Below are 15,288 nucleotides of genomic sequence, written 5' to 3'. Positions count from 1 at the left end.
TTTAACAAAAACATATTTTAAACATTTCATTTACCTCGAAACATCTAGTATCGACCCCTTAAAGAGTTTTATGAAATTATTTTTTTTTAAGTAAAAAAAAGTATATAGTATATAATGTGTATGGATTTTAATGTATTAAACGCGTACGATATAATTATGTGGACTGAATAATTAATAACTTATTCAATTATACAATATTTTGATTTGTATCGCCAACGGTCAAAACACATCAATTAACAATATTAAACACATGCGCAAGCGCGTTGCGCGCGCTACGCCTTGAGCCCGACTGCATGTTGATTGGTCGACAAGCATGGATCGCAACCAACGCTACCGCAATTATCAGATTTACTGTATATCTACTGATATTTTCCATTTACTTTCTTTGTTGACAAAGCCACCCAAAGGGAGTCCTCTAAAATTTGAGTACCTGGATAGCCGAGCTTTGCTCGGTATTTTTGTTTTTTTATAAATTGTGTTTTTGGAAATTATATATTATAAGTACGAATTACATACTAATAAAATGATGAAATATGAACAATATAGATTCTTTAATATGCTGGAATAGCTTTAGTGTTGTTGTGTCGTTAATGCAATTTAAAAAAATAGTATTATTATTCGCCGATAGATGTCAGGAAGATTCATTTTTCAGTTTAAATTGGGACTAACTCAAACACCATCTTTTTGTTATTTTCTATCATTTATTCCTAGCTAGATCGATTTATCGCCCCCGAAACCCCCCGTATACTAAATTTCATGAAAATCGTTGGTGCCGATCCCGAGATTCCAATTATATATATATATACAAGAATTGCTCGTTTAAAGATATAAGATAACACCACCGTCGTCAATATTGCTTGCAAAACGGCCACTTAAATCTCGCATTGACCCATCTTCCCTGGCTACTATGGTGTAAAAATCTAACTAAATATTGTCTTGTCAGAACGAATTATTAATTTACTTATTAATATAATTTTCCTGTATTTTAAATGACATCTACTGTTATTTATATTACAGCACTCGAGAGCAGCAGATGCGATACGTCGTCAAAATACGGACCATGTTGAACGTCTGTGGAGAGTGACTCATATTATTTTTATACAACCACCTAATATTGTACTACTACAATAAACTCAAACTATTATTTATTATTTCTGTTTGGAACAGGTCCATAGATCCAATAGTCTCTATTATTTACCGCCTAGAGAGCGGCCCACGGATACTCTAACCATGTAGAAAAACCTCTACACGGTTAGAGTATACGTAGGTAAAAACCTACGGTCCCAGAACTTTCTTTTCACATCACTAAAGCATTCAGAAATGGTACTGTGCAGGACTAAGCGGGTATAATTCAAGACGTCAACGTGCATAGCGCTGTGTAAGGATTAACGCAGTGATTTGAAAAAAAAAATACTTATTCAAGATACAAATTTTTCATTACAAATGATTCACAAAATTTTTGAAAAATAAATTTAAAATCGATTCCCGCTCCGGTAAGTGTGAAAATGTCCTTGAACATGACGTAAAATTGTTAAAAAACTTATAGTATTTGTAATTTATATGAGCAAATTAACTACACATTGCATACTCTCTCAACAATCATTTAAAATTTAATTAAAAAAACCAGCAGCAGAATTGAGCGATGCGATCTCCACAAACAGTCCACACCAAATGTTTGTCCCTGGCCGAGATGATACCTTAGTATTTTTCTTATATATATTATATTATTATTTCTTATATATATATATTATATTATATTATTCTGGTATATAGTCTCATCTCTGGATAGAAAATGCTACCTTTATGCCAAGGTAAGCCGTATGTAATGTATAACAGCTAGACGCATATTGAATCAATCCTTTCATAAACAATAAAGTTATTAAGTGGCAGCTGTCTTGGTTATTTTAGAAGATTGTCAGCCCACTTTTTGGGTCGCAGACCCAGCGGTATGCATGCCTAAAAAGTATTTAAGTATATAATGCTATACAAAATCAACACTACATTATTTCATTAAACGTTTATTAACTGAAAACGATAACGATGTTATTGAAGCTGATAAAATAACATTAATAATATAAATTATTGGTAACAAATAATTGTAAAAACATCTCCGTGACTCTTGATAAAAAATTGTAACTTAGTTACTATATAAGCGGTTGCTGTAAGCAGACTTTATCAAACGCTTTACCCCTAACATAAAACAGAAATCATTATCGTGTTTTATGCATATTATTATCTTTTCGTCGACTATATTTATTTTTCTTTATTTGTATGTCATTTAATATTAGTTGCTGTTTTTTAATTATATATTTTTCCTATAATGCTTTTTGGAAATGGTTGTTTTGTTTTGTTTAATGGTTGTTTGGAAGTGATTACTTTTAAGCAATAAGGCTTCCCAGCTTAATGATTTTGTAAAGCAATGAAGAGTGACATTAATATACTTTTTAACGCCTTATATAAAATAATTGCGTCTAAACATAAATCTTACGTAGTACAAGTGTAATTTGTAGTACACACCTGTGTGTTTGGATTAAATACAGAAATGGACGGGCATGTATAATTAGTATATGACACCAACGTACCATTACCAAGTCGGATACACATATAATAATTTTTACAACCAGGAACTTTTGTATCGGGGAATCTACCGACCGCCAAGCACACAGGTGTACAAGAAAAAGTAAATTCACAATCTCGAGAAGCCGGATTAAATAAACTGTTCCCAGGACATTTAACTCGATTTTCCAAGATTGCACCGTTTATATAAATACAATCGATATAACCGGAACAATTTGTCGACAGATCAGGAATCCGGCCCACTGCTGTGCAAGTCGCCCTATTGCAGGTGTAATTACTCGTGCATTGCGCTGTGGTGGGATTAAACAGGGATGTGCTTGGACAAGTATAGTTATAATGTACATAGCTTCCACTCCACGGTAGATATACACACATGTAATATGATTTGCATAGTGGGTCGTCTAGATGTGGAAATCGTCCGTTGCCGGTACAGTTGACAGCTGCGTTGGCGTACCAAAGGCAACATATACTCTGCGAAAGGATATCTTCTCTTAATATTAGGTGCTTAAGTCTAAAAATTAAAGGTGTACTGATACAAAGGGTACCGCCGGCTATCAAGGGGGATCAGGGCGCTAGAAGTATGAACAGAGCGAGAAGAAAAAAGTGGGAAGAGAAAGAGTTGAAAGCAAGTGGAAACTTCAATGTTATCTTCACTGACAGATAAACTCTGCATACAAATTATAAGATATATTGAAATAAAATAGATTTTTAATATATTTATAATATATTTTTTATACATTTTTAAATTTATTTCTTTAATATGCCATCAAAAAGACAAAAACTAATGGATACGTGATTAGAATTGAAGATAAGGTAATTCTTCTTCGAATTCCAGTTTCTGCATTTTCTGAGAAAATTTACAATAGTAACATTTTTTTTTCACCATCGGAAAGTAGAGATTTCAACGAACAGAAAACATACCAACTTTATGAAAAAAGCTGATATTTTGACGGGGGAATTTTCTATTGAAAATTAGGGTGTTTTTCGATATTAATTCAAAATAAGGTGAAAATATAAATATTTTTAATCCATTAAATTACAGCGTATTTGGGACATAAAAAGGTAAGTTTTCACCAAATTTCGTTGAAAAAAAAAATTTTTTTTAAAAGATAAAATTTTTCACATAAATTTTGAGGTTATGTGAAAAAAGTGAAAATGCAAAGTTTTAGATCTTTTTATTACCTACAACTTTGCCTTTTTTCAATAGGACTTTTAGTTTTGCCGGAAATCTAGAAAAACCGTTTTTTACCCTGCCTCCCTCACCCCTATCCTCTTCCCGACCTCAGATCCCCCGTAATTTGTTTTTCCTTTCATTTTTATAATATTCCCCTCCTTTTCTAATAGGTTTTATCCTACTATTATTCTTTTTCACTTTTTATTATTTTTCAAGGCTTCTACCCTGGTCTATTAAATTGAGTTTGAATTTTGATTCTTCGCTCAAATTTTTGATTAGAGGATGAGCTAATTAATGGAAAAAAAATGTTTATGAGTCACATACGGGTAATAGTAAGATTTAAAAAAAATATTGTTAAATTACGTACTTACCACAAAACCGGTAATGTAAAGTTTCCACTCCATATTTAATTATGAAATGATTGCAATTTCCCTCGTTATAAATATGTTAGATAATAATTATTGTATATTATATATAGTTTCATAATATTATTGTCTTTACTAGAAAGTGCCTGTCTCTGTCTGCGTGTAAATAATATATAATACCGCACTGGAATCTACATAAAGGGAAGTCTAAAATTTGTCAAAGACGCGCTTGTTTTCAACAATTTTAGACCAAATAAAAAAAAAAGAGAAAACTGGATAAAAAAAATTAAAACACAACCTGTATTCTAATTGATAAATTATCAGAAGCTTAAATTTATTTGCGAGCAGGTGCGTACGACTCTCTTTCCCGAGCATTATCTCAGCAGTAATAAACATTTCTTTTTCAGTGCGCATTTAACAATCGCTCAAAGGGTTAAGGAAAACATTGTGAAGAAACCTTGGAATATGTTAGTTTATGAACAAACCAAATCAGTTTGATTTTTAAATATATTTGATACATTAACAGTTGTAGTACCTACTACCTAGATATCTTAAAAAATCTTACATTAGTCACTTAAGTCAGTAAGGGACATACAGAAACTCAAATTATATTTTATAATATTAGTGTAACATAAACCCCTATAACATTATTACAACTATTGACTTACTTCATATTTAAATTATCTCAATGTTAATATTGAAACAAACTCAGTTTAATCCCAGTACCAACGATTCCAAAGCTCAACAAATAAAAACTGGTGATTGTCAAGCTATTAATTAATTATTCGCTAAAGTATTTGGTATTGGATATTTGTCATATTTTCCCGCCAAAATATTTATTTATTTTTTCCACATGTCCACTACAGCCACAATCACGTTGCAGGTGTAAATAAATAGTTAAGCCATTTTTTTCGAAATACATTATACCATTATATGTATACATGCATTGATATGTAAAAATAAAAATTCAAAGAATCTGTGATTCCAAACTCAAATTTCAATGTTCAAACGTTAAACGTCTGTCAAATGTCAGAGTATTTTAAATTTTAATGAGAGTTGCCTAGTCTAATACGCATTATTCAAAATATTTTATATAGGTTTATTACATTTTAATTCTTAACTATTTTTATAGTTTAAATTGTTTTTTATAAAGTTTTCATCGAAGCGACTGGAATGTTAACAAGAGCTAGAGCTTTTTCAACACAGGCGCTGAAAGTTGTCAACAATGTTGCTAAGCAACAGTTTGTGATCACTTTGCAAACAGGTTTGTTGTATAATGAAATCTAATTGAATACCTTACTTCATAAATAGTCTTTTGTATATTAAAATACTGTAAAAATACTTGTTGTTGTCAGCAGAAGCCACTTTAAGCTATGAGGAAAAAGGCAAAGTAATTACTTTAATTCACACTGAGGTTCCTGCTGAATTTCAGGGCAGAGGTGTAGGGAAGTTACTGGGACAGGTAAGAATTTGAATTTGATTACTGCGCTGAGCTTTTTGTAAATTTTTATTTCAAAAGCTTCTAAAAATTATGTGACTAAAAAGTAACAAGATTCAGTATATTCTACTTCCTAAAAAATGTACCTACATTTTTGTAGCCTACAAATTTTCTTGATTCAAAAGTTTACCTTTTATTTTTTAGCATGCATTTGATTATGCATTAAAGCAGAAGCTAGATGTGATATGCAAATGTCACTTTCTAGCAAAATTCTACCAGGATAATATTAAAACTTATAAGAATCTTAATGTTAAGCTGGATTTGGATTAATTAAAATGGCGAGTATTTGGAATAGGTGTAACATTCACTATTATATAAGAGAAAAATGCTATGGCAAAGCTAAAGAAATTTCTAAGCATTTATCATTACAGCCTAGTGAATCTAATGAATTTTTATTTTACCACGCTTTATGCAATGTATTTGAAGGTCAAGGCCAGTTAGGCATTAATGAGTTGCTGCCACTACAGTCCAATCAAGATATCAACCTAGCTGTAGTCATGGCACTTATTTATAGCCACAAGCTTGTAAATACCATAGAAAGAGAGGATTTATATAATTTGGAAGCTAAGTTAAAAGAAGAAAGGAAGCATGCAGATGCAAAATCACTTTACTATGCTGGTCTCTTTCTATCATTTGCTGGAAAGTATGAAAAGTCTGCAGATTATGTAAATAAATCTTTAAGAAAGGATCCTAACAACTTAGACGCAGTTATACTTAAAGCATATAATGATATGTACTTAAACATAGATATGCATGTTACTATACAAGACTGCTTGGAGCTAGTTTTAAGTAAAAATGATAAAAATGTGGATGGTTTACTTGCATTGGCAAAACTAAAGTATCTACTAAAAGATCATGATTTATCTAATTTGACTCTTGATAAATTGATTGTCCACTATCCCAGGGAAGTAGTTCCTTTGATTGAGAAATTAAAAAATGAATTTGCTATTAAAAGATGGGAGGCTGTATATGATACCATAGAGCGAGTATTGTCATTAGAACCAACTAATCTAGAAGCCTTGAAAATTCGAATATTCATTGCCCTATGCAAAAATTCTGATTATATAGAAGCAGTTGACCAATTAAATACACTATATACAATTTTGGAAAATGAAGAGACGCAAAATGGATATCAGTTTTATGACATTGCACAGACGTTTTCTAAAATATGCGCAAAGTCTAGTACAGTTATATCGCAAGTTTACAGATTTGCACAATATGCATTTGAGATGTACTCAAGTAATGTTGAATATTTAAGTGAAGTTGGGTATCAATGTATTCTACAAGGCAAATACAAAGATGCACTAAGTTTCTTTAAGGCAGCTAGCAAAATCGATAGTAACTCTATAACAGCATTATGTGGTTTAACACTATGCCAAATGTCTGATAATGGCCCGACAGACCAAGTAGCACAGCAAGTTGAACTGTTATTTGAAATGCAAGGAACAAATAAATTTCCAATTTTATACCTACTATCTGCACAATTGCATACAAAAGATGCAACTTCATATCTGAATAAGGCAATTGATTCTCAACTATCCAAAGTCAATACAGAACCATACAGTTTGACATACATCAAAAACCTTGATCCTGAATTTTTGCTCAATGTGTACAAAGAGTATAAAAAGTATTTGCCGAAGAAACCTTTAGTCATAACAAGCTATTTATCCTATTCACAAGATGAAAAGAATGTATCGGTTGAGAAGTGCCTTCAATTATTGAAAACAATAACTGATGCTTGCCCAGGCTTAATACCAGCTTTACATGAGTTAGCTAAACTACAGTTTCAGTTCGGTTTACCATTTGAAGCTGAGAAGTTGGCATTACAAATTGGAGAAATGGATAACACACATGCGGGAAGTCAAGTACTATTAGCACAGATCTATATACAACAACAGCAGTTTGTAAAGGCCGCTCAATGCTTGGAAATGTGTCTTAGTTACAACTTTAAAGTAAGGGATAGTGCGATGTATCATTTTTTAAATGGTGTGATTTTGAAAAATTTAAACCAAACGCAAGATGCTCTGACATTTTTTACAACAAGTCTTCATATTCTTAATAGCAAGAATAACATTGGTGCAAACAAACAAATAGATGATTTCAATATAATAGATAAAGCAACATTGTATCTTCAAATGATTGAATTGCAAACTGTGGTGGGATTGTTTGGTGAAGCGGGGAAATGTTTGCAGGTAATTCAAATTTTTATTTTAAAAAAAAATATTTATTATATTACCAAATTAGTGACATGAATAAATGTATTGATTGCGTGTTAGTTCTATTTCTGTTTAGTTAATTGTTTAGTCTATTAGCACTTGCTTGTAGTGTTCATATAAAACCTGTATTGTTTTTCAAAAGTAAAAGGCTAATGAACTACTTGCATGTAAAGATCTAGGAAACAGATACAAATGTCTGAAGCAAACTTTGGGTAACATTCAAAGTTTCTAACAGTAATGTTGCATTACTGTTAGAAACTTACCACAGTGTTGTAGTGACATTTCATTGTTACAAACCCTATAACAAAAAGATTCATCCCTTTATTAAAAAAATATCTTTATCTACGTCTCACTCATTACAACTAGATAGAGAGAGACAAAAATATACTTCAGTTATTGGAGTGATTTAGTTTTTAAGAATAAGGTATATTATATTTCAATTATCGACAAATTTTGTATAAACAGAGAAATGGATTCATTCTCGCGAATTCTTTTTAGGAGGCAATTCAAGAATTCTCATACACATCTGAAGAAAATCGTCTTTTAATCGCACGAGCCGATATTGCTCTTCGTAAAACGGATATCGATACCGCCATAGACACATTAAATGAAGTAAAACCAGGGCAGCCATATTACTTCCAAGCTCATAGTAAAATGGCCCATATATACCTTAAAGAGAAGAAAGATAGGGCAATGTTCACAAATTGTTTTAAGGATATCGTTAGTAATCATCCGATGGCAGATGCTCACACTATGATGGGTGATGCCTTTATGTCTATACATGGTATGTTTGAATCTCAAGTTTATTTTAACGGCCCATCCAATTCGTATCCATCACTTAAATGGACTATTTGACAATTTTTGCAAAATTATTTATTTTGACAATAACTAAAATGGCTATTTGAGAAGATTTATAAATTACTTGTTTTGACAATAACTTAAATGGGCTATTTGACAAAATTTTTAAAATAATTTATTTTGACGAAAAATTAAATGGGCTATTTGACAAGATTTTTAAAATTATTTATTTTGACAATAACTGAAATGGGCTATTTCAGTTCAGATTGTTCATTAGTGACTACGAGACCTATATAATTATATGTTTTTTATTTTTTTTTGTTGGCAAGAACCCTTTTAGCGGGTTAGGCAAGGTGGCGTTGCACAATTCCTTTCTACGAACCATGCCATTAAATACGTTAACAAATTTCAAGTTTTTAACGTATATATATGTATATTCAACGATGATTTGATGATTTGTATAAATTTGATTAACTTAGAACCAGTACAAGCAGCTGAGTCGTATGAAACGGCATACAAAGGGAATCCGAGCAATATTCAATTAGTAAAGAAACTTGGTGTTGCTTTGGTCAAAATGCATGAATATGATAAAGCTGTACAGCACTATGAAAATGCAATTGAACAAACAAATGACGACGAATTAAGATTTGAATATTTGGAGCTTCTTCTTAAGGTATGTAAAGCGCCGATAACTTTAAGGAAAAAACAGAACCATTCTCTTTTCTGTTATTACACCTAAATACACTCATTTTAAATGCCGGCAACGCACTCGGGAACACCTTGTCATTGTTCATGTATCACTTAACATCAGGTTGTGTTCCCTGTTCTATATAAAAAAAACTCACATTTTCTAAAATCTCAACTCGTGCTCTCGTATGTCAAATTTCATAAATTGTTAGGAGGAGTGTTACTTAGCCCTTGATGGTTGGTTTAAGCAGCACTTAAAATAGATTGTATATTAACAGCTCAAACAATATGACAAAGTGGACTCCGTAATATCATCTGAACTAAACCAACCACACAATAAAGAGAGAGACACTCCAACATTGAAGCGCCGAATCAAACTCCTACTCACCCAAGCGAAAAGCCGCGATTTAAAAAACTCTGCGAACACAACCCTTATACTGTCAGAGGCAAAAGATCTCCAGAATGCGGTCTTAAAGAGAGTCGAGATAGACTCGAAGGGAGATGTGCAAGAGGAGAAAGAGATGCTGTCCAAGATTATATTTTTGCTGTCGAAGGTTAAAGCGGTAAAAGAACCGGGCGTGGCTGCAAGTCTTCTATCGGAGGCTTTGATGTATTCGCCCAGAAATCCAGAGTTCTTGTTTGCATTGGCTAAATTGTATGCGCAGGTAAAATATTCTCTTATTATTTGCATTTTTCTATTGATTCACAAAAATAATATTTTTCATATTAAGACTGTCGAGGTACAATGATGTCAACTAAAAAAGTGTCGCTACCTTTTAGGTCTGGGGTTCAGATTTCTGTATGATTACTGAGTCTTAATAGACGAGTTCGTCATTAGTCTTTTGTGTCTCACACGCCGTGGATTTTTTGAGTCTAAGTTGAGGACCGGTTTTCTCACGATGTTTGCCTTTGTTGTGATAAACGCGCTCGTATACTAACAATATACAGCAGAGCTGTGGATCGAACCTACGACCTGATGCAATTGTGGTGAAGTGCCCAGTTTCTTGTACGTTAGAATCCTGATATTTATTTTTAACATTGAGAGGAATTCATAATTGTATCATTATCAACGACCTTCTCATAAACGAGGAGCAGTGTTTGCCTAGTGGTTTCAACGTGCGACTTATCCCTTGGGTCGTACTTTCGATCCCCGGCTGTGCACCAATGGACTTTCTATGTTCGCATTTTACACTCGCACTTACGGTGAAAGAAAACATCGTAAGGAGATCAGAAATTCCACGGTGTATGTCAGGCACAGAAGTATCACCTACTTATTAGAAATGATCTGAATCACAAATTCAGTGATCTGAAGGCTAAAGCTAAACGGTTTTAATGATATATTTGAATATAATATTTTAAGATAACGAAAAAAAATATGCTATAATATTTTTCTTTGTTATTAGATGAATAATCCAGAAAAGTGTGAACAAACATGTGGCGTTCTGTTGAATGCGGAGCCTAATAACGAGTCCGCGGCTGTCATGATGGCTGATTTGGCTTTTAGGAAGGTATTTTAAAACACATTTATTTATTTATTTATGTGGGAAATAAATCAATCACATTGTATAAGCATCCAATTGTTGAAATTAAAGAACTGTTTTCTTGCCGTAAAAGTTTATGATTAAAGATAATGTGTAAAATGTTTGATTTTACTTGTGCCAGTAGGCAAATTAGACCGGCAACGAACCCGCCAAAACTTTATCTGCATAGCCTGCGATTACTGCCGTTTTTGGGCGTCTCCCGGACGCAAGTTTGCTACCTTACTCTATAAAAAAAACTGTTTTTTTTTTCGCCTAGAATCAAACAGATGATCTCAGCTCGTTGTTATCTGATTTAACTTAAATTGTGGCTGATAGAAACACATATATATTACCAAATATATTTTTTTTTTTTCAAAAAAATATATTTGGTAATATATATGTGTTTCTATCAGCCACAATTTAAGTTAAATCAGATTTTTTTGAAAAAAGAAAAGAAGAAAAAAAATTCTAAAAAAAAGTACAAAGCCGGTCTTAATAATAGACTCATTTCCAGGGAGAGTTAGAAACCGCTCAGCGCCACTTAAGCCAGATTTTATCAGTGAAACCGACAAGTTGGGAGGCACTGGCGCAGCTCGTTGAGGTCCAATGGCGGAGAGGAAAACTCTCTGAAGTGGACCCAATTATGGAACAGGCCAGACTGACTATGGGGAAGCAGGAAGATCCTGGTAAGAATTGTATGGTTTATTTTTTTTAATAGGGCAGTGTTGGGCTAGTGGCTTCAGCTACTTTAATTCCTAAGGTCGTAGGCTCGCATTAAATATTCGCTCGTATGGAAAACATCGTGAGGAAACTGGCGACCCAAAAAGTGGAAGGCGTGTTTCAAACCTACTTGCTTATTAAAAACTAACCTGATAGTTCTCTTGCGCAACATGGCGTCAAAAAATAATTAATTCAGTATAATAATTATTAATCTATTATTTGCAAAATGGTACATTCAGATTGATTAATTATAAAAAAAAAACTACACAGCTATATAAAAATGAGCATGCAGAAGTCACATTAATTATCATGTCTACTCAATTTTTTTTTACGCAAAAAAAAAAAATTGAGTAGACTTTATAAGTTAATTAACTATTGTCAATATGTTTTGGCTATTCTATTGATTTCTTAACCTGTTCTAACGTATGTAGTAAATTTTTTAGATTACTCGTATTGTGAAGGGCTATACTCGTCATACCAGGGCAAGGTAAACGCGGCATTGCGTCAATTAAATATCGCGAGGCGGTCACAAAGATGCGCAGGCGCAGCTGCCAAGCGGATGGTTCTGCTTTGCCTTACACAACATGCACAGGATTCACTGCGGGAAGAGTAAGGAAATTTTCAAAGATTAAAATTATAAATCAGAAGTTGATTATTATAATAATTATATTTAAGTTGAGCTATTCTAGTCTAGTGACACGCCTATTCTTAAGCACACACATGTATACATATATATAGTCCTTGATAAAGTCTCACCTTTGTTTTCTTAATTTCTTAATAAGTTCTAAGTTTCGATTTTGTCTCATCACAGAATTTGGGGTTTCATGTAAAGCGTAATCTATACGGCTAGTTTAACATATGAAAACTCCTTATACAATCTTCCTGGGATAAACCAGAAAACTTTTTTCAATTATAGGTTTTTTAATTTCTGTATTCTATACTTGATACTTTTTTTTTAATTTTATGGCAATAGTTATAACGCTATGCCAATTTCACGTAAAAGTGTTTGAAGTTGCCTTGACATTATATATTATACAGATTAGTCTTAATTCGGATATATTAGTATAACATATGAAAACTCCTTATTACAAACTTCCTGGAAAAAACCATAAAACCTTTTTCAATGTTTATATTTTTAATTAATGTATTCTGTGCTTGAAGTTTTTTTATTTGAAGTCGAACTTTATCGTTATAGAATTATTTCGACGTTCTAAATTTGAATATTTATTGTTTCAGTGACACTCGAATTCTAGCTTTACGCACTGCAGAGAAATTGCTTGTCGAAGTGAACCCATCTGAGAGGAAGGGTCTTCACGCATTACTACAATTGGCTTCCAAACAGAAGTCGCAGGCTGAAAGAGTTCTCCAAGAACTGTTGCCGTACGTCAGTGAGGAAGGAACACAAGACGATCCATATTTGATCCTGGCGATTGCTAGCGCGTAAGTTAAACCGGCCTACCCCGTAACTTATTTTTTTTTTTATTAAGTTCGTAATGGACATTGATAGACATGTATATCAAAATTGAATAGCGTTGAATGACGTCATAATTGGAAAATCTAAAATCCCTTGAAAAGATTTACTTCTTTTGGAAATGGGTATTAGGTACTTGCTTTTACTTCAATATATCAATAAATTTTAACACAATCATATTTTTTTCTTCAAAATTTAATAGAACAGTTGGCTGTTCGTAAATTGAACTTAAAAAATGTTTTTTCTATGCTTATGGGCGATTTTTTTAGTCGGTGCTAAAAATCAATGTCTAATAATTAAGTTATAGTATTGTAGTAAATTACTCTATTATTATTATTAACTCATACTTTAAATTAATTAACAGGTACAATATAGTGAAGCAACCCACTCGAGCCAAAAATATACTAAAAAGAACAATCGCGTCTATGACATGGACTCCTGAGAAAGCCGATGGATTGGAGAGGTAAGTGTTTAAACAATTAAACATTACCTATTTCATTAATTATAACTTAACTCTAAGTAAGGTGTTGGACCTTACTCTAAATTATAACACGTGGATTTATAATCAGTTTTTTTCTTAGTATTCAAATCCCCTAATCCTGAATTTCAATACAAATTTCTGCTTCGTTTCTAGTTTGTATTTTATGTTTAATACCTAGTTAATTTTGTGACGTATTTTCCATAAAGATGCTGGCTAGAAGTGGCCGATAACCAGATTAATTCTGGAAGAGTTGAGGCCGCAAAGGAGCTCCTTGCGAAAGTCCTAACTCACAATAAGTCTTGCATCGCAGCCTATCAGTATCTGGGTAAGTCTGGATTTTACCAACTTTGATCCGAGGCGTAGGTGTAAAGAGAAATTAATTTCAATTTGTATAGAAATATATCTTCAAACCTTTAAAGTATAGGCTAATTTTTACGCGTACCACCGCTGTGTGGAATTAGCAGCCCACTGCAGTATTTGCGAACCAATTTGAGGGTCCTTGAAGATAGTAGTAACATTAGTGTAAGGCGGTATTTCTTAACATCAGCTGAGCTTCCTGCCTGTTTGAAAAAAAATAAGGTGAGGTTAAGAAAAGAAATGCATTCCCCTAGTACCAAGTATGACGTAAGCAAATTTACTGCAATTGTTTCCCCTCCATCCTCTTGTCAGCAAAATCCTCGAAAGGATTTTGTTTTCAAGCATAGACAATGTGTGGGGTAATTACTGTTGACTTAATCACCAAATAATGAAATCAAAGACTCCCATAGTGCTTACGTAATACTTCAATGGCCCCCAATACATTTTCGACATACGGTCTTGACTCTGTATCTTACGTTCCCTAATAAATGTTTGCGTATAATTTCCTCTCAGGTTATATATCGGAAAAGGATCAAAACTACAAGAGCGCGGCACACAATTACGAACAAGCCTGGATCCATTCAGGCAAAAGCGATCTCTCAATTGGCTATAAACTTTCGTATGCGCACTTAAAATTAAAGAAATATCCCGAATGTATTGTTGTGTGCAGACACATATTGAAAGTGCATCCGGATTATCCGAAAATAAAAAAAGACATTTTGGAAAAAGCGAAATCTAATTTGAGAACTTAAGGATACAATAATTAATATGTGTTTCTCTAGTTCAAATGGATATTTTTCTTAAATTTTATTAGAAAAAACTAAATCGTTATGAAAGTTGTCATCTGTAAGCGGTTTTTGAGAAATCACAACTACCTATCGCTAGTACGGTGAACGAAAACATCGTGAGGAACCCTGGTTTTAAACTCAAAAAGTCGATGGCGTGTTTTAAAACAAATCCGTGACAGTGATCACAATTCAATAATAATTCACATCGTAATTCCAAAAATATATTAGATTATTTTTATGTATAAAAAAGAGAAAAATGTCTATTTGTCCAAAATATTATTAAAAAAACAGAAATCTCAAACACAATAATGTAATTGTCGAATATTTGTTTCATTCATAATTTAAAGGGCATTTATATTTTATTCACGTGTTTTAGTATAGAAAATGTAACTGGAAGTTTGTTAATTTTATATTAATATGGTTTGTCATAAGATACTCATAGAATGAAAGATGTACAATTTTCCTTATAAGCAAAGATGTATTTAATAAAATTTTAAATATCGAATTTCTTTTATTTATCGAGAGCCTAAAACTATCTTTTGTTTGTGGTTGGACACACGGACGAGCCAGCGTTTCGTTTTTTATTTTGAATTATCAGTCCCCTTTTATAGAAAGATAGACGTTTCAAAATTGTTT

The 15,288-nt window shown here is 32.6% G+C and overlaps 3 protein-coding genes across 12 annotated transcripts in view; 1 reads left to right on the top strand and 2 right to left on the bottom strand.

The window, feature by feature from the left end:
• LOC110995596 overlaps positions 1-417 on the bottom strand; it is an 85,834-nt gene extending 85,417 nt beyond the window's left edge. For 4 of the 9 annotated variants that reach the window (XM_022262837.2, XM_045633603.1, XM_045633596.1 and 1 more), the window contains exon 1: positions 35-383. The gene's annotated coding sequence lies outside the window, so the exon portion shown is untranslated. Of the gene's footprint in view, positions 1-34 lie in introns of all 9 variants that reach the window. The other 5 variants (XM_045633611.1, XM_045633614.1, XM_045633623.1 and 2 more) reach the window with 5 other exon arrangements.
• Positions 418-2,005: 1,588 nt separating this feature from the next.
• On the bottom strand, positions 2,006-4,198 carry LOC110995616. The gene is made up of 2 exons (XM_022262869.2): positions 4,123-4,198; positions 2,006-3,048 (listed from the first exon to the last, which is right to left on the bottom strand). The coding sequence occupies exons 1-2, from the start codon at positions 4,153-4,155 to the stop codon at positions 2,485-2,487; spliced, it is 597 nt and encodes a 198-aa protein (XP_022118561.2). The 5' UTR covers positions 4,156-4,198; the 3' UTR covers positions 2,006-2,484.
• Positions 4,199-5,167: 969 nt separating this feature from the next.
• On the top strand, positions 5,168-15,142 carry LOC110995607 (tetratricopeptide repeat protein 21B). Of its 2 annotated transcripts, none has more exons than XM_022262856.2 (13): positions 5,168-5,380; positions 5,475-5,578; positions 5,759-7,806; positions 8,329-8,614; positions 9,108-9,301; positions 9,594-9,980; positions 10,719-10,823; positions 11,350-11,521; positions 11,999-12,164; positions 12,792-12,995; positions 13,391-13,489; positions 13,714-13,832; positions 14,378-15,142. In XM_022262856.2, exons 3-13 carry the CDS (start codon positions 5,890-5,892, stop codon positions 14,614-14,616), a joined length of 3,888 nt encoding a protein of 1,295 aa, XP_022118548.2. In that variant the 5' UTR covers positions 5,168-5,380; positions 5,475-5,578; positions 5,759-5,889; the 3' UTR covers positions 14,617-15,142. The 2 variants fall into 2 exon arrangements, with proteins under 2 accessions (XP_022118548.2, XP_022118549.2); XM_022262857.2 differs by having other exon boundaries at positions 5,472-5,578.
• The last annotated feature ends 146 nt before the right edge of the window (positions 15,143-15,288 follow it).

Source organism: Pieris rapae, chromosome 2, assembly GCF_905147795.1.
Source record: "Pieris rapae chromosome 2, ilPieRapa1.1, whole genome shotgun sequence".
NCBI classification, from domain to species: Eukaryota; Metazoa; Arthropoda; class Insecta; order Lepidoptera; family Pieridae; genus Pieris; species Pieris rapae.
This window is presented reverse-complemented; position numbering and strand designations above follow the sequence as displayed.